This window comes from Osmia bicornis, chromosome 14, assembly GCF_907164935.1.
Source record: "Osmia bicornis bicornis chromosome 14, iOsmBic2.1, whole genome shotgun sequence".
Taxonomy (NCBI): domain Eukaryota; kingdom Metazoa; phylum Arthropoda; class Insecta; order Hymenoptera; family Megachilidae; genus Osmia; species Osmia bicornis.
Genome location: NC_060229.1, coordinates 2,401,108 through 2,419,561, shown reverse-complemented (window position 1 = coordinate 2,419,561; position 18,454 = coordinate 2,401,108). Strand labels below are relative to the sequence as shown.

The 18,454-nt window shown below is 36.8% G+C and overlaps 1 protein-coding gene and 1 long non-coding RNA gene across 2 annotated transcripts in view; one reads left to right on the top strand and one right to left on the bottom strand.

Annotated features, from left to right (window-relative positions):
* Positions 1-18,454, bottom strand: part of LOC114872553 — a 62,860-nt gene that overhangs the window by 24,680 nt on the left and 19,726 nt on the right. The gene's annotated exons all lie outside the window — the stretch shown is intronic.
* On the top strand, positions 12,956-16,866 carry LOC114872552. Its single transcript, XM_029179860.2, has 5 exons — positions 12,956-13,250; positions 13,933-14,056; positions 14,138-14,288; positions 14,865-15,081; positions 16,425-16,866. Exons 1-5 carry the CDS (start codon positions 13,009-13,011, stop codon positions 16,549-16,551), a joined length of 861 nt encoding a protein of 286 aa, XP_029035693.2. The 5' UTR covers positions 12,956-13,008; the 3' UTR covers positions 16,552-16,866.

The window sequence follows — 18,454 nt, the reverse complement described above, 5'->3', positions numbered from 1 at the left end:
TTTTGTAACTCGGTATGAATAATAATATTTTTTTATTAAATGTGGTAGCTATTGTTACACTGAAGCAGATATTTATGATAACAATAACATACTCTCTATAATTTTTTTTTTGTAAATTACCATAACTTTTTAGAAACTTTAATTTAAAACAAAGGTATAGAATTGATTTGTGCACCTAATTAATATTCAAAATTAACAATTGCATTTCTATGCATTCTATATTCTACAAATTCGAGCAATATTCATTGAAACGTGGTCGCCATAAATACTCAAATATTTATTCATTCACGTTAACTTAAATTGTTAAACATTCATTAACGCGTCTCGCGATGCACGTTCATAATCGATTTAGCCTCTATAATATATTTATGCACTAATTGTTTCTCGATAATCCTCACGTAATTTATGAAACATTCAATTTTTTACTATCCACGTTGAAAAGCCTGTTTTACGCTCATTACGAAGCATGATTAATAAAATATTGATTCATTCGTGTACCATTACGTGGGAAGATTCGTAAAGTCGTTGTTATTTATGATGTATTATTTTGTTAATATCGCGAACAATAGCGGACTAACTGGCTTGGAATACGATGGAAATCTGTCCTTCATAATACGCTGAAATTAGAATAATTGCGTATTGTTACATCCGCATTTGTAATGTTATTATTCGGAGAGCAATGTAATTAGCATGTATCAAGCGTTATTGTGTGATATGAAGAAAATTTGGTAGAAATATAGATATAGAGTAAATAACACCGTACAGTACTGAGAATGGAGATTTCCTGAAGGAAAAGAGAATTGTACAGTATCGAGAATGGAGGATTCTTTAAGAAAAATGACACTGCTGCTGGGCACGTACATTATAAACATTATTCTCAAGATGACCCTCATATATCATCGATATTAATTTCCAAAAAACACCGAAAATTACACTCGTTCCTAACAGGTAGCTCAACGAGCCAGGTGGAAGGAAGGAAGAGCAGAAGGAATGTGCGACGGCTCGTGACCAGCGGAAGGCGGCGAGTCAACGATACATTTCCGGTAGCCAATGTCGAGGGTCCACTTGGAGCAAGTTTGCCCCTTGATCGTGGACAATACTGTGGGCGAGCACGCTCGTTACACGGTACATTGCCGCGAAGGATATGGTCGCGGTCCCGTGTAGTTGTTATTCGTGACACGCACCATCGATGACATGACCGACCATGGGATCCACCATTGGAACGAATTTACGATTTTCCATATAGAAAAAATATATATTTTTTCATTCCAGTAATGCTTGGATAATATCTTGGATATTTTATACATTTCATATTACATGTTATCGTCTATGTTATTTGGATGTTTCTGGTGAAAAAACATCGGTCAAGAGTGACCCAATATTTACTAGGCAAATGAGTATGAAAAACCAATTTTCAAACGACTCTAAGAACAATAATTCTTTCTTACAATCAACCTTTGTATCACGAAGTAACCACTCTTTCGTTACGATGGTTAACCTCGAAGAATAACGCGGACAAAGAACCAGTGGAGCAGAGAAACAAGTTATCTCGCCGTTCGTTTCGAAATAGCCGGAAATAGGATTCGGAATAAATTACGCTCGGTTACTCAAGCGATTCCTTGGATCCCACCAGGTATGTAATATTTAATCTCTCGACTGCTACATCAAAATGGATTAATCTTGTAAAAAGGATCACTAAAACGTGACACCCTAATCTTATCATAACTCTAAATGTCTGGAGATCAATTTCGAAAAGCAGAAGGGAAATAACGTTTCGAAATGGATACTGGAATTTTAATAACACCATTGGTATTCATGCAAACGACAATGGTGAATTTTCTGTTCGATTCTGGAATATGCTTTCCATCAGGCATTAAATATCTTCATGCGAGATAGATCAGTGTTCCATCAAAGCGTAGAAGAAACATGGAAACGTTTCATTTAAAAGCTCCTTTTGTTTAAATACCATTTGAATTTCAGGATTTTTGTCGAAGAGAAAATCGTGGCAGCGTCCGTATCGATATTTGATTTTTTCTGTCGGGTCGAATTACTTTTCTTCTTTTTCTTCCTATAAATTTTCATCCCTTCTGTCTTACTCTGTTTCGTTTCTTTTTCACTGTCACATAAAGAACAGACATCTTTTTTTTCTGTTCAATTTCTTCTTTCTATTGTGACAGTGTATTTCTTCTTTTCTTTCATTCCATGAAAATATTCTTGTTTTTTACTTCTTATTACTTTATTTATGTTTCAAATTCTTTCAGTCTCATTAGTTATATTTCTTCCATTTAATTTTATATTCTCTTACACTATCTTAATGTATTTTTTCAATTTTACTTTATCCCACGTATCCCCTATTTCCTCGGAAAATTAAATTGTTTACTTCGCCTTATAATCTTCCCTTACATTCACCACTTTATCTTATCAAATTTTGACCCAACAAATTTCCTAACTTCTTCATTTTCTTTACTTTTTATCAAGCTTTCTCTTTCCTCCTGTCACGTCAAATTTCCCCTCTCCTCGTCCCTTTCGTTCATTTAACCCCTTTCCCGTTCTCTGTCACGTTAAGATCCTCTCTTCTTCTCCTCGTTCCTGTCTCGTCAAACTCTCTCCCCTTTTTCTTTTCCTTTCTCTTAATCGTGTCCCTGAACGGAGTGGCAGGAAGCGGCGCTATTAGCCAGCGTAACTCTAGCTTCGTCCATCCAAGGATAATTGCGCGGGCTAATGGTTCCTTCTTTTTCCTTCGACCAGGTAAAAAAGACGTCTTTTCGACCTAGGAATTTAAACGCCCGACACTGGGGAGCCTGGCCACGATATCCTTTCGTTAGAGTCTTCCGGGGCTTTCCTTTGCCCACGATCGCGGAATTCGAAAACAGACGGCACGGTTGCAGCATTCCAGGCGCGTTCTACTTGCTTTCCTTTTAATTGGCCCACTGCCGGGCTGGTTTCCCTGTTTCTGGACTCCAGGATTTCGAGTAATTCTATTTTTTTTTCTTCGTTGCTTCTTCTGTTTAGATCTGGATTTGCAATTTTATCCAGACTTCCAGGTGAAAATTGTTAGAAATTTCATTAAATAGTGCAATTTCTAATATACTCAATATCAGAAGTATCCATTACTTCAAATTTCTAATTAGAATTCAAAATAATTAATGATGATAAATAACTGCAAAACCAATAGTTAAATAATTATACTGATATTATCGATCATAGAGTAAGAACAAATATGAAAATGAAAATTATACTAGGCTAATAAGCTGGTAAAATTGGTCGATTGTTAAGGATCGTATTCCGAACGCGTGACATCGAATATTGAAACAATCACGTTGCGGCATGGTGTTCTCATATTAAATAATTACTCGAACGAGTGCGTGTAAATAATTAATTTGGTCGCGTATCTGAATCAGCGTTAATTAAAACGCAGCGGAACAGTGGCCGGCTATTTCGACTGCATTATGAGAAACAGTTGTTATCGTTTTGCAGAAAACACTTGGCAAATAATTAAGCATTTTTTAATCGCTTCCTGAATATGCGATTCCGGGCGAGCGGTTGTATTTAAAAGGAAAATTATCTGTTGCCAGGAATGTTAATCGAATGTGTTGATATTATGCAGTATTTGAAAAAATATTCCAGGAAAATTATGTTTCTGAAACTTGATAATTAACAAAATTGAAAAAATTTTAATTTGTAATAATTTAATTAGTAAATTTTTTATTTTAAGTGATTAATAATGTTAACAAAAATATATTTAAATTTTCTGACAGAAACAATCATATCGAAAGGGTTAAATTTCATAGTACATTAATTTCACTGGCAAAGAAAGACCACCATGAAGTATCTCAAGAAGAAATATCACTATAATCTTCGAATTAGCTTTTCTCTGGTCGAAGGTACCAAAGAGCCATGGATTATGGGAAGGCTCTGATTGGAGTAGCATAGGTACACGGAATAGTGTCGCGGAACCCGCCCAAAACCGGTAGCCGTATTACCATACAGATTGCCGTCGACTGTTGTACCTTCCACCATTGGAGAATCTATGAATCCGACTAATCATAATCGTACAACAAACCGAGGCTAATCTGGTGCACGGCAATTCAAAATTTTACTGTCAGACCGAAACACGAGCATATCTGGCGAACAGGGAATGTTTTGAATGTAACCCTGGAATATTACGATATACGCTTAAGATTCAGCATCGTTCCTGAAATGGTCCCTGGGAAACCATTCCCGGATTTTATCGATGTTACAAGGAACAAAAGGGTTTATCTGTTTTATTTGGATTTATTTTGAGTATTAAAAATAAAAGATATAGTCATCTAAAATTGTGCAAAAAATATAATCGTTTTTATATTCAATTATTCCATTAGTTAGAATAAAAAATCAAAAGCGTATTTATTTTTATAATTGTTGAACCGTGAATTTTTGCGCATTGTCAAGCCATGGAAAAAGAGAATGAATTTCGATCAGAGAAGTAGCTGCAATTTCGATATTGCAATACCAATGTTGCCGAAGCTTTCAGAACTATTGGAGAACGATGTGCATTAAAATATCGTTTTATTATTCAATATTTCCTAGCGTGCTGCATGAAGAACAGACAAATGGATAATCTCCCTGTGGAAACTTTAATGGCACTCCAGAAACTATTACACGCTATAAACATAAATAATCTATGAACTTCAACTTTCATTCAAAATTATTCTTTTACACGTTCAAAATTGAAAATTCTGTCTGAAATTACATTCCTACATTACAACTTTTAATTTAAAAAAAAAGGGAAAGTATATAATGAAAGTTTACATAGAAATTCCAGAAGAAAATTGACCTTGTAAGAGGATGAAGAAAACACAGAGGCAGTGGTTCATGCGAAAGAGGGTCTGCATTAGAAAAATTAGAGTGCAGAGAAGAGAATGAAAAGGATAGTCAGATTGTCGGGTGGACACGTAGAAAAAGAGAAATTCTCGAGGGCGTCGTGACGCATGAACGTGTTGTACCAACCACCAGTTCATTGTGAATTCATCGAGGATTTTCCAAGTGATTTCCTTGGTTATGTCCGAGGGTTATGGCCAACCCCTCAGCAAGCAACTGTGTCGTCGCAAGGGGAGAACAAGCAGACATTGCCAATTTAATATTTGATCGCCTTTTCTTTTTGTTTTTGTCCTACTTCTAATCTTACACTGGACTCCGGCGAATTTTGCGTGAAAGATGCAAAAAAATCCATCCTCTATTAATTATTATTTCCTTCCGCGAAAATTCGTAATTACCAAATACAGCACGTACACAATTTTCAGTAACGATTTCGCGAATTAATCATCGAATAGCGTGCATCTAGATTTTTCATTTCACGAAGATTCTTATTTCAACGGGCGTAATCGATTTCGCATTCTATCTTCCCTCCATTTCTCCGTTGCAAAACGTTCTTCCACCATCGTGTTCCATTCTTCTTCCTCTCATTCCTTTTCACTTTCTTGCCCTCTACCAACGATGTCGTTAATCACCGGCTATTTTAATACGATCTCTCCCCCGTACTGGCTTCGATCGAACCAGTTACTTTTACTGGCCGATCACGTGCACCGATTTCATTGCACTTTTAAAATGCATAACGTCGATCGGTAATAAGAAAATTCATTGTCCGGGTATGTGGGAGTATAGGAAATTGATCTTTTTCCGATCCGACCTGAACTTCCCTACCCATGACTTTTGAAAACTCGAATATCCCTAACTTCTTCCCCTAAATTCCTCAGTTTCTCAATTCCTCAATATCCAGTTAAATTCAAAACGCAAACCAGAAAGCTGCTGGAATGCAGAAAAATGTCATGGAAACTTACGTAACCTTCGATGGTCCGTCGAAGCATAACGCGAGCCGTGAGGCGATGGGGTGGTTAGAAGACGTTTTACGGCGCAGATTTATGCGCGATGCCTTGAGACGAAGGGCGACGCGACGCGTAAATTGAACGAGCGTTTAGCGACGCTTCGTCGAGCGTGGCCGGCTGCAGGGTCATGTCAATATTTAAATTAATCCTCGGCCACCCAACGTCCTTCTCCATCTTGAATTATACTCCCCGCTGCAATCATCACCTCCAGACATCTTCCTTCTATTAAAATCCTCACTTCCTTCGCTTCCTTTTTGTATTCTTGTGTTTTATTTATTTTTTTGTATTTTTCTTATCTGAATTCGTATCACGCCCTCTCTTGCCACATTCAATATTCTGGCTGTCGGTGATTTGTTCTTTTCTGTCATTGAAATTCGTGTTCTTTGAGATTGTTGGTTTGCTACATTTTTCTTTCTCACTGGCTATGTGCCATATTCCATTTTTGCCGCGTCAGTTTCGGGTTTACGAGTTGATTTATCTTCTTGTGTTATGGAAATTTGTGTTCTTTCAGATTTTTCCTTGATATGTTAGGTCATTTCAAAAATTTATATTGGCTGGGTGAAACAAAAAAATTGAACTTCTCGAAGGAGAATAGTCTTGTACTTGGATAATGCAATTTAACTGACATTCTTCCAACTACTTCCTATATCACTTCTTCCCCCCCATTCAATATTTTCTTCAACATTTCATCGTCGCATCTCATTCATTCTTTGTAGCCTTTCATATTCCCTCAGCTTCTCGAACTTCTCGTTTCCATTCCACTCGTCCTCATCCATCTTCTTTCCCTCGTCTCTTCTTTGTACGATTTCCTTTCACTTTTCTCAGATTCCGTTCTCAGCCGATTCAATCTCTCTCATTCCGAGACATCGTCTTTTCCTGTGGCTTGATTTTGGTAACGGTTAACATAGCCCGCAGACCTTATCCCAGACCACCCCCATTTTCAGTTTTATTGAGGGTAACCCCGACCTACCCGTCTCTTAGGGGAGCCAAGTTATGAGAATAAGCGTTTCAAATTGACATGACATCGTAGTGTCTATTACTCTTCCATCTTCTCTTAATTTACTTTTTTAACTTTCAAAATATTTATAGAAATTCTGATGGTCTGATGAAATTGTAATTTTTGTAAATTTAAATTTTTAATCTTCTTTTTTGTAAATTATTCAGTTACATTGAATTATTATATGAATAAAAATTAATGTGATATTATACAATATCTCACTGTCCATTGTATTAATATTGTAATTTAAATTTTTAAATAATTGCCAACAGTGGCCCCAGTGACTTTTATTAACGACCAATTTCATAAAAGCTGGAATTATCTGAAAGGTTTGAAGAGATTTTTTAAGCTCTCCATTATTTTAGTATAATTGGCTAATTGTTAATAATTTTTCCAGAGAGATTCTATAATGCTTTTACATTGTATTTTAAATACCTGAGGATACAGTAATTCTGTCTGAAACTGATTCGTAAGGGAAATTGTACAGTTTTATGTACAGTTTCAGCATATTTAACTACCTATTATATTAATTCTGTAATTCTCTAATGGTACCGTGTTTCGCTGTGTTTAGTTTAAATTTGCGTTACTTTCCACGTGATATTTGCTCTCATTATATTTGAATGAAACTCATAATTGAATCTGGGTGTTGGTTGTGTTGTTTTCACGAAAACTTTCATGAGATAGAAGTGGTAGAATGCCACGATGCAATTTTGATAATTAGCTGCTCTTTTAGAGCCCTAATTGTTCCATATAAGCGGTGGACATTGGTTAATTTCCTATTTGCATATTTTCCTCCTCTTACATTTTCTATCAACTAAATTCTTTCAAAATTAGATAAAATTATAATTAAAATTATTTATTATGTAAACTTCTTAACAAGGTACTTATTCTAATCAGTTTCTATAAGTGCATTTTCCATGCATATTTTTTTAAAACAATCTACAGAAATCGCTAAATAAGCAGATTCAGGATTTTGCAGCACTTTGTCTTCTTCTCCGGACAAAGCGGTTGGACAGCTCGAATTTCGTCGTGTCCCCGTAGTAATTCCATATGGGCACGCGGGACTCCTGCCAATCGAATTCCGCTCGGCTCTCGAATCGACGTGAGTCCCGTTGCGATCGTACTTTTTCCCGTTCTTGCATTTATTTATCGGAGAAAAGAGGGCGTTTGCTGGAAGCTAGTTCGAGCCAGGAAACGAAAGAACCGTGGATAAGGAAAACGTCGTTTTCATGGAGGACATTAATTTCCTTGTTAAATGGCGTTCGGAACGTGTTGAAAATTCATTTTAGAATTTTAAATACTTCCAATGTTTATAGAATTTGAGATAAGTTACGATGAATTTCGAAATATAGAAATTCTTTAAGTATCGTAATATAACACATATTATATATTAAAATAAAGCTCAAAGTATCTAGGAAAAGACTACGTAAACCATTCATTAATATCTCTAACAGAAAATGACTAGTTGTGGATCGCAACAAACAATGACAAGGATCCTTCGATTAGCTTCAGCTCCTCGAATCGATTCGTTCCCATTAAGGGTTCTGATAAACGTTCCTTCCAGCAGTTAGGGATAGAACATTCGTCATCGAAAAAATGGTGAAAGTCGATGATGAGGATCGCGAGGGTACGGGTGGTCGAAGAAAAGAAATTATTGCTTTCGAGGATGGGGTGGTAGGGATGAACGCCGCGTGACTGCCGCTTTGAAACGGGGATGAATTGTAATTGGACGGAAATGGAATTCGGATAGCGTGCCTCTCTGTCGGGAGGAGCGAGAGGGCGCGTTGTAACGCGGCTGGAAACAGTAGGCTGAGAAAGAGGGTTACAGCGAAGACGAAGAGAATACGAAGTTGAAGAGAGAGAATGATGGAAGAGTAGAGGGGTGAAACGGGGGGGTGAGAGAGCCGACGCCAGTGGCCTGTAACTCTATGCTTCTCTGAGCTTCGATCAATAGACGCGGTACAACATCGAACCGAAACGCAGCTGGCTAAAATAGTCTGTACAAGGCAGTTTTCCAAAAAATTCTCGCCTAAATTTCGTTACCGAGGGACGACGGACAGGGATGATTTTTTCCTTGCGGATGGATACGTCCAGCAGAGGGTGGCTTTCAAGGGGGCTGCAAAACGAGCAGCCCGACTCCTAACTACGATTTTTCGCGACAATTTAATTGGGTGAGCCTGTTAGGCTGCCTTTTCCGAAAGTTTACTCGTCCGGGTCGAGTGTCTGGAAGAGAGGGATTTAAGGGTTGAAGGAGTTGCAACTGGAATGACCGTGAGCGTAACGAGGATTTAACTATTACGTGGAAAAGAGGAATTTAAATGGTATGGTAGGGGAAATAGAATGAGAGAGAATAGAAATTTGGGGGTGGAAGGTGAAAAATTAAATTCTATCAAAAAGAAAAATATTCCAATACCATTTCTTTGTTACAATGTATTGTTGAATGTAATGGAAAGTATGTTTAACAATCTGGGAGTTGCAGAAGCATTTTGCGACCCAAGTTTCTGAAAGCTATTTGAAGCGAAATGACGCGTAATGGGTGGCCCTTTCTCGAACGAAACGGCTTCGTCACAAAATAGCCTTAGGCTGACAAGAATCGATCGGAAAGCAGTTTTAGTAAGTTATCTTCTAATTTCCTGTGCCTCAACTTATCATGTCGTCGATGGTGTTAAGCTAATCGTGTTGATAGCTCGAGGCCAACGAGAATGTCGAAGCACATTTTCTTCCCTTATTAAATTCAAATATTTCAAAGTTCCTTCACTTTACAGATACTTTACATTAAACACCATGATTGATGTGTACTAAATCTGAATTTTCAACTTTTAGTATGAAAACTGTAGCAATTAGAAAAAGCATGACAATATATAAAATATTAAAAATATTAATGATAATTTTTTAAATTCTAATATCCTATGTATTGTTCACCCTATCAAGCACAAAACTCCCCTCTGTTAGAAACAATAAATTTCAGTCAAAACCAATAAGAATGATGCGATCTTCCGATTATGTTCTTTCCGTTTACGCCAATTTATCGACGATATGTATCGTCGGTACCAATCATTCAATTAAGTGCCCACGCCCGTACCCGGGTCATTACTATAAAAAGTAAGTTGTTGATTAGCCACCTACGCTGTCGACTATACTTGGATATGCTATCGATAATATAACGAGGTATTATCGAGGATGAAACATCGACAGAGTCTTCATCGATTTCTCGTGAATTATTGCCACCCGTCATGGCTCGATTCTCTGCTACGTAAAAAAAAAAAAAACACTATAATTGCGTTCTAAAGCATCATTGAATGGATCGTGAAATTACTTGAAAATTAAACTATCATTGAACCAAACAGAGAAGAGGATAATTTCATTCTCCGTAATTCTGATTTATTTTTAATAAGACTATCTTCTTTAATTTTTATAATGCTTTAAAAAACATATAATAATATTTACAATAATTTCCAATGCAACATATCGTACCAATGATCGTTTCTACGGTAATAGTCAACGTTACATTTTCAATACTGTCTTGCAAACGATCGTTGTTCAATGAGCAAGCAATGGTAGCCAGGTTCGTAGCTATTCCCACCTGATGCCGATACATATCCGTTTTTAGTTGGATTATGTTGACCACATTACGGCCGTTTGCCCCGGTAATCCGACGCGCCCTTTGCCAGTGTTGATTGGGAATTTGCGACCGACCGAATCGATAATAATTGATTCGAGATTAGCAAATCGGTTACGACGCATAACGATTGGACGGCAGATGCACATTACGCTTACAAGAAAAAACATAGCAAACGCTTATTGGTAGATGACAACACGATAGCCTGAGGGGTGGGAACATCCCTCTTTTCTAATTCAATTGTAGAGAAATTGATTGGTTATAGAAATATGGAGGAGAGTATTCCTGTGTACTGTGTTAACTTTTACTACCATAACGGGGTGACAATTAAATTTCCATAGGAATCTACTACCCTTATTACTACGTAATAATAATCTTTTTATTTACCTAATTAAAAAATTTTCCAGTTATATATTTGACGTCGTAAAACGAAATATTGTGAAAATAATAGACACTCGCTGTTAATTCATGGAGTTAACTTTCAGAAATATTCCCGTTGCATCCAGGCTAATAATGATTTACGGTAACACTCTATATCTCCGCAACGGCCATCTGTTACTGCTACGTTTCGCGGTGCACGACGCAAGACGCGCAATAAACTTTCCTGGGAAACTAAATTGCTACCGTATTATGCGAACGCGTTCCAATTTAATGACTGCGTCTCTCGCGATTCGAACGTATACTCTGTTATTTGAAACAACGAAAACAGCCAGAATGCCATTCGAAATCCATAACGGGCTTCGTATACCAACTACAGAATCGTTTCGCCAGAATAGCGAAGAGGAATGAGTGAATATTTTGCTGACAAATGGATTTTCTACTTTCTGATTTACCGATTTTGCGCGCGATTTTGGGTGGATGGTTCCCATAATCACTCGTTAATTTGCGAACAGAAATATGATTGTAATTTTAGTTTTGCGAAACGGTTAATGAAGAGTTTCATTGATAATTGTACAGAGCTTTCCTAGAGAAAATGATGATAATTTTGACAATATTAATATGAAAAACGAATCAAATAAACAAAGTCACAAATTGCCTTCGACTCAGCTAATTACCTCCTTTCTCTTAAAATCTTTTCACTCCGTTCAGAATTCCTCGACGAAGGTGTCGAGGGTGTTGCATTATAATGCAGCCTAACGGCCGGATCTATGCGCGTTTATTCCATTTCATTAACGCTCGATTAGCGATTCATCGGTTCGATCTCTATCAGCAGTAGTTCTCGTTCACAGCAATTACCGTTTCGATAATTAGTGCAAATCGATGCACTTCGACGACGCTTTGTCGCGGCCTACGCGAACGTCCTGGCAGAAAGCGAAGCGTTCTTGATTTCAATTCAAATCGAGCCTCTCTCTGAATGCCCATTTCACGCGTACCGAAACTCTCTCTTTCTCGTCGACGAGAACTGTGTACACGCTTGTTTGCGTCTTTGTGTACCAACTTGCCAACCGTTGTCTACCCTCCTCGCGTAGAGTTCGATGAAGTCGCGTTAATTGAAGCTTTCCCCAGCTAGCGTTAACGTAGCTACGAGAATCTTGAATGAAATTTCGCCGGTCTTCAACTCGAGATGCAGTTGAAAATTTGTTTAAACTCGAGAAGTTCGGCGAAAAGGCAACGAGTATCGGAGCTTTCGTGCTGGCAAATATTTAATCGTTCGTGAAACGGGTCGCATTCAGCACTGGGGAACGATGCTTTCTCCTGTCTCTTTGATTCTTTCTTTTTCTTTTCTGACTTGGGAATACAATTTACTTGAAGGGGTGGTGTTAAGTAGTAAGATAAGATTTATCAGAACCGAATTAAAATTTCTTGAATCCGAAAAATATTAATTTATATACTTCTTGTTTATGAAATATATATAAAAATTTCTCAAATTTATAAATGCAATAAATACTAATGCAAAGTTGGCAGGAACATTTATGAACACATTTTTCATGCATCAGAAACTTATTAATGTACTCCTGAAAATCTAGATGAAATTAATGCACCGTCATCGAGTTAACGATGCATGCATAAGTTGATTTAAACTCACATGATGTATATATACCATGATAGGTGGTAAATGATCTGTCACATACCCTCCCAGCAGTGCTTAAATTAAATGGTTGGTAGAAATTTTGTTAAATAATAACAAATGTTAGATAGTTTTATATTTAACTCAACTATTTTACTTCGTTAATATATTAACTGGTAGGCGTTACAAATTTAATTGGACTCTTCCTCAAAGATCGATTTAATCTAATTTTACCTAAAATTACAACTGTCCTAATCAAATCATCTAACAGGCCCATTAAAAAAACAGAAGCCAAATTGAACTATCGAACAAAAAAGATGATCATCAGTCTGCATTAAGCTCGAGTCGCTTCAAATGGCGACTGTGAAAAGAACGTGGGTAGAGTTCTCGATCATTAACGATCATAGATCAGCTAAGCGAATATAAAAGGGACGTATCGGTGCGTAACTGTCCGCCAGTGTCTCGATAGCGCGTGTCCGATCTTTCGAGGAGCCTATCCCACTTCGAAGGCCTATAAAAGATGTCTCAAAGGGGACAGGACGACAGTGGCACGTGTGAAAACGACATGTCGACGTCGAAAAACAGCTCGTTGTTGCGACTGAACCAGGATGTTCGCCGTTGCTCTGGCGATTGGCAGGATCAGGACACCGATTCCGAGATCAGCGAGACTGATTTCCTGACCAAAGGTGCCTTTTTGTTAACGCCTAGCCACGAGCTCAGTATCGAGAAAGCGGCGACCATTTGCGAGAAGATGAACTTTCGGTAAGGATTCCGAGACGTTTTAATCAGTGGAATTAATGACAAACATATCACCTCTATACGGGCCCTATTTTATCTAGTGATAAACACGGTCCTAGTGTTACTACTAATTTATATTTCTAAGATTAAAAATGCTCAAAAACAGTTTTAAATGCAATCGAAATTTTTCATGAAAATTATTGAACGTCTAAACTCTGAGCGATAAAGAGGTAAAATTTCATTTTGAAATTCTACCCAGCACGAAATGTTAATTATATACTAACAGAACGGTGTAACTATTAAACAACTAACAAGCGTACGGTGCGGGAGAGACAAGAACTTCAATACTCGGTTATTGCTTTTAGTTCAAAACTCGCAAACCATTCCCCTGTAACGGTATATCACAATACGAACAATAATTGAAACAAATTAGTCGCTTCCCCAAAGGACAATATTGAAACAAATGTTTGATTAACGTCATTAATCATTGTGCCGTGATTTTAAGGAGGCGCCGCGGCGTTTCAAAGAGAGATAAATTATTTTAGCTTCTTCTTGAGATTGCATTTTAGTTTTTAAGCATGTGGCAGGATAAAAAGGAATAAAAATAAAATAATTATAGTTGTGTCTAATTTGAATATAAACCTTGGAAAGTAATAAACGAATGAAAAAAAAGAAGATAAAGCATAATTTTCCCTTTGAATTTTAGTGGCACATTCTCTCTGACGAAAACGGCCACGGGTATACTCTTCAAGTTCAGCAACATCGACGATTTTCAGGCGGTCTACAAAAAGGGCTTCCACAAAGTCACCGGGGCACGTTTCTACAAGAAGGTACTTATCTTTCGGTACACAAAGGACCTTTCTCTCTCTTCAAACGCCTCTAAATACGACCTTTCGTATTCATGAACGCAGGTCGCCATACCATGCAGACCCGCAAAGACATTCACTGTCTACGTTTTGGACGTACCCGAAGAATTACCCGAAGAGGATATTAGGCACGCTCTCTACAAGTACCGATCTATAGTGGAGGTAACACGCATGCCTCTTAACACTGGCACTATTTGTAAGTACTTGAATATCGTTACAATACATTTTTTACCAAATTTTAGTTTGAAGCAAGCAAAATGATTAATTCTTTTTGTTCTTAATACTTAATACTTCTTATTGCAACAAAGTGTTAATATGCGTGAAACAATTTTATTTATAAAGTTTTGAAAACAATTTTACCACTTTCAAAACTCAATTTACAAAATGGAACAGTTATCGTTCCCAATATTTATTCTCCCTTAAAATCCACTCGATAAATAAAACAGAAAATTGATAACAAACTTGTTTTTACGAATTAAAAACATTCACCCCTGAATCAACAATGGGATTGTTAAAATTGCCAAACTTTTCTCTTTGCTAGCAATCACGGAAATGATCATCGTTAAAAAAAATAAATAAAAATATTTGAAATCCGATAAAATAAATAGATGGTCAATGCAAGGGGATACATAGGAGTGTCTCGCAATTAGTTCCATTAATTCCGGTAACGGATGCCTCAACCGACCCCCGATCGAATTAATTCACCCCTCTTTTACCCTCTCATTTCCCTAACTGCACCCGTTGACCCGTTGCTGTCTGCTTTGTGAATTAGTGAAAGCGATCAACGACAAGCTGAAAAGCGACTCTCACAACCAACACGAACCGGCTACCATTTACACGGGTCCACCCGTTATAAGGGTTACGTTGGCCAACGTGGAGGAGACCACGATGCTGCTCAGCCGTGGCTTGGATTTTTATGGGGCCACATATTTCCCCACCGAAACGCCCTATCCGGCTGCTCAACCCCTCGGCAAATACAAAAACAACAGGTGGGAAATGAATGTGTGTTCACATATGCTTGCAAAACGTTCTCTCTCCTCCTGACCCATCGACCAAAATCAATTTCAATTTATCAGGGGTGCCTGAAACGATTCCATCCCCTCTACTCGCTTTTACTTAATTTGTTTCCTTTGCTGCTTTTTCTAATGGCTTTAGAATGCGTCGAGTATTAATTTTAAATTATATTTTTTTTGTACACATTATATTTATTATTTTAACAAATTCATTACCTTTCATGAGTAAATACGATTCCTAAATTATTTTGCCTCTAATGTTACATCCCCAATTAAGGTTAATTATTTCATTGTACCTTCATGAATTAACATAATACTTGGATAATGTACGAACCTCGAAATTAATTCCCATTTGATCCTTGTTTATTTATGCGCAATGTACATTATACACAACATTACGTTTCCTCTTGATGATACTCCCTGCATTTAGTATCCAGTTTAATTTTATTGATAAAAATAGTGTTAATTTATCATTTCAACAATTCAGCTTTAAATTGAATTAATGAAAATAAATCAAATCTTTTTTTAATTTTCTTCTTGTATTAATATGATTCACAAAATTTTCAATCAATTATTAATCTAATTGATATTTTCTAGATTTTCAAACAATCAATTCTGTCCCAAAATTCTCAACGATACTATCTTGTTTTCAATTTAGTCTGTTTGTTATTCGTGAATGGAACTGTTTGTCGGTCGACTGGAAGCTTATTAGCACCGACAGAAAATAACAAACGTATCGCCTGGCGGAATGCTTCGCGTTTATGAATCATAAAGGCGCGCTTTAGCCATTAAATTCTAAAGCGCAAATTGGAAACGTCGAAAATACCGCGGCATCGAATTTGCGGTTGTTCTGTGAAAAGCAACAAAGCATGGCCGTATACCGTCACTGAAAATGGACAAGCTCGTTCGAATGGTCTCGTAGAAATTCAGCTTTCATGACGAAGCTTGGCTTCACGTGGATATAATACGAACGATATTCCATGGGGACCAACAGAGTTTAACCCCCCTACAGTTGTCCACGTGATTTCATATTTTCCGGCACGTTTGCCTCCCATAAATTAATGAGGCGCGATTGAATTTCTGCTAATGTGAAACGTACCAAATGTTCGACAACTTTCATAGGGAATTCACTCTTCAAATTTTCTCACAATTATAAAAAAAAAGATTTCATTTTTAATTGAAAAGTTATTATGAAAAAGCATCAGCTATTTTTTTACTAAAATGTTTACTTTAACAAAATGGATCTAAAATGTTATAAAATGTAATAAAAGTTGAAGAGGAAGCAATTCATTTTTCAACCCTGTTCACCATCATTACAGGTGGCTCGAGCTGGCAGCCATTGGCGCCGGACAAAGAGTCAGGGACCTACTTCCGGTCTTCGACAACGCTGGCTTCAACAAATTGCCACCTCCGGCCAGCCGTCTGATAAAACCACAAAAAAACTGACACATTCCTCGACTTCTTTCATCCCTCCTTCGACATTCCACTGGTTTATCGTGCTTGACGACTTTAAGCTCTATCCGAGCAGAAACAAAAGCGTTGAAAATTGATTTAGGAGGATCCAGATGAAAGGAACAGGAAATCCTGTCTACGGTAACGAAATCGTGCTGAAGAAATGCTGTGTCAATTTGATGATTTCGTTTGTTGAATTAACCGTCAGTAAGCCAGGTAGTAGAAATTTCATCCAAAATTTATTTTGAACTTTAATTTTTTTATAAATAGAATACTATCAATTAAAAATAATTTTTCACATAAATCGTGCCAGAGAAAATTAAGAATTGCACAGATATTATTATTTAATAATATTCCTGGACAAACTATAAAGGAAATATTATTCACTTTTGATATCAAATTTAATCTGAACAGATCTTTTGTGTTATATTTTCAATAATGGATATTGAAATATTCATTATCTGATTTTCATTTCACAAAGATTTCATTAACAATTTTATAATATGATATAGGATATTCCTGGAAATATTACTGCCTGGCTTTTTATCTCTTTAAAACCGTATGTTCCTATTTTCTTTTTAATTTTTGTGCAAAAATAATATAATAAATGCAATAATGATTCACCGTTCCTAAATACTATAATACATTAACTCTCAGATGGTGGACCATGGGCAGTGCCCCAATTTTAATTTAAGAGAAATCACAAACGTAGAAACAGGAAGAAATCCGAAAACCAACATGGAATGGCGTTGCCATGAAGGCACAGAAACAAAGAACAAGCAACTTGACGGGGCACCATAACGATAAATGTAAAGTTAACGTACGCATCGTTAGTACCATTTCCAGACCTGTAATAATCGTTCCTGCCAGAGCACGACTGTGCTCTGGGGTCACTAACTACTAATTGTTACCAACTTAGCGAAACGAAGAATCCTGTTTCTACGAAGCATCCTCGTCGCGTTACTTCGTCAGATTAAAGAAATTTTACGTTCAACAGTATGTACACCGAAACGAAACGTTTCTCGTTTATGTTTGTCCAGAGTCTGCTTGTTGGAAAGGAAAGCAGACGATGATAATTGTTGAAGTCTCTCTAAGTTTATGCTTTGTGATTAAAGAACAATTAATTTTATGATTGTTATTTTAATTTAAATGATGATATATAATAAAATGCTGTTGTATTGAACGATCTATAAATAAACTACTAATTCATCATAAATTAAAGTTTACTCATTTGCTTCATTGTTAACATGAAGTTATATCAATTCAAGCGAAGAAAATTCCCTACAGAATAATTGAAATTTCAAAACTGATGCACCCCTAAAACAGGGGTGGCATTACTCAGAGGGAAATTTGACTTCCCTTTAGAGAACAGGGAAGTCAATTTTAATACTCTGAAGTGTTTATCGTACAGCTGCAAACAGAGATTATCACGAAATTATGTAATGCTCATAATCGTGTCGCTTTCTCGTTTGAACTTGCCTCTTTGAAGAAGTTCATTACTTAACGAGTAGTTAAGTAATTATTACATAGTCGGTACTGGGCTTTATTAAAACTTACTAATTTAACACCGTTCTCGTACAAAGGTCTTTTTAGTCAGACTTGAAGCACAATGTTCTTAGAATAATGTATACTTTACAACCCCTTTCTAAATTACCTTCAACATTAATATCGTTTAAATTAAAATTTTGGGAATTCTTATTTCCTCTATCACCATTTTCTCTATGGAAGTCTCATTTGATCACAAGTGTACATCACCCTGGAAAGATCTTAACCACGAAGCACGTCCTTTCGTCAAAACCTTTTGACTTTTCAGGAAGAAGGCTATCAAAGGACAACCTTGAAGAATAGACAGAAGAAAAGCCACGGGAAGAATGACGAAAAAGAGAATCCTAGTCGT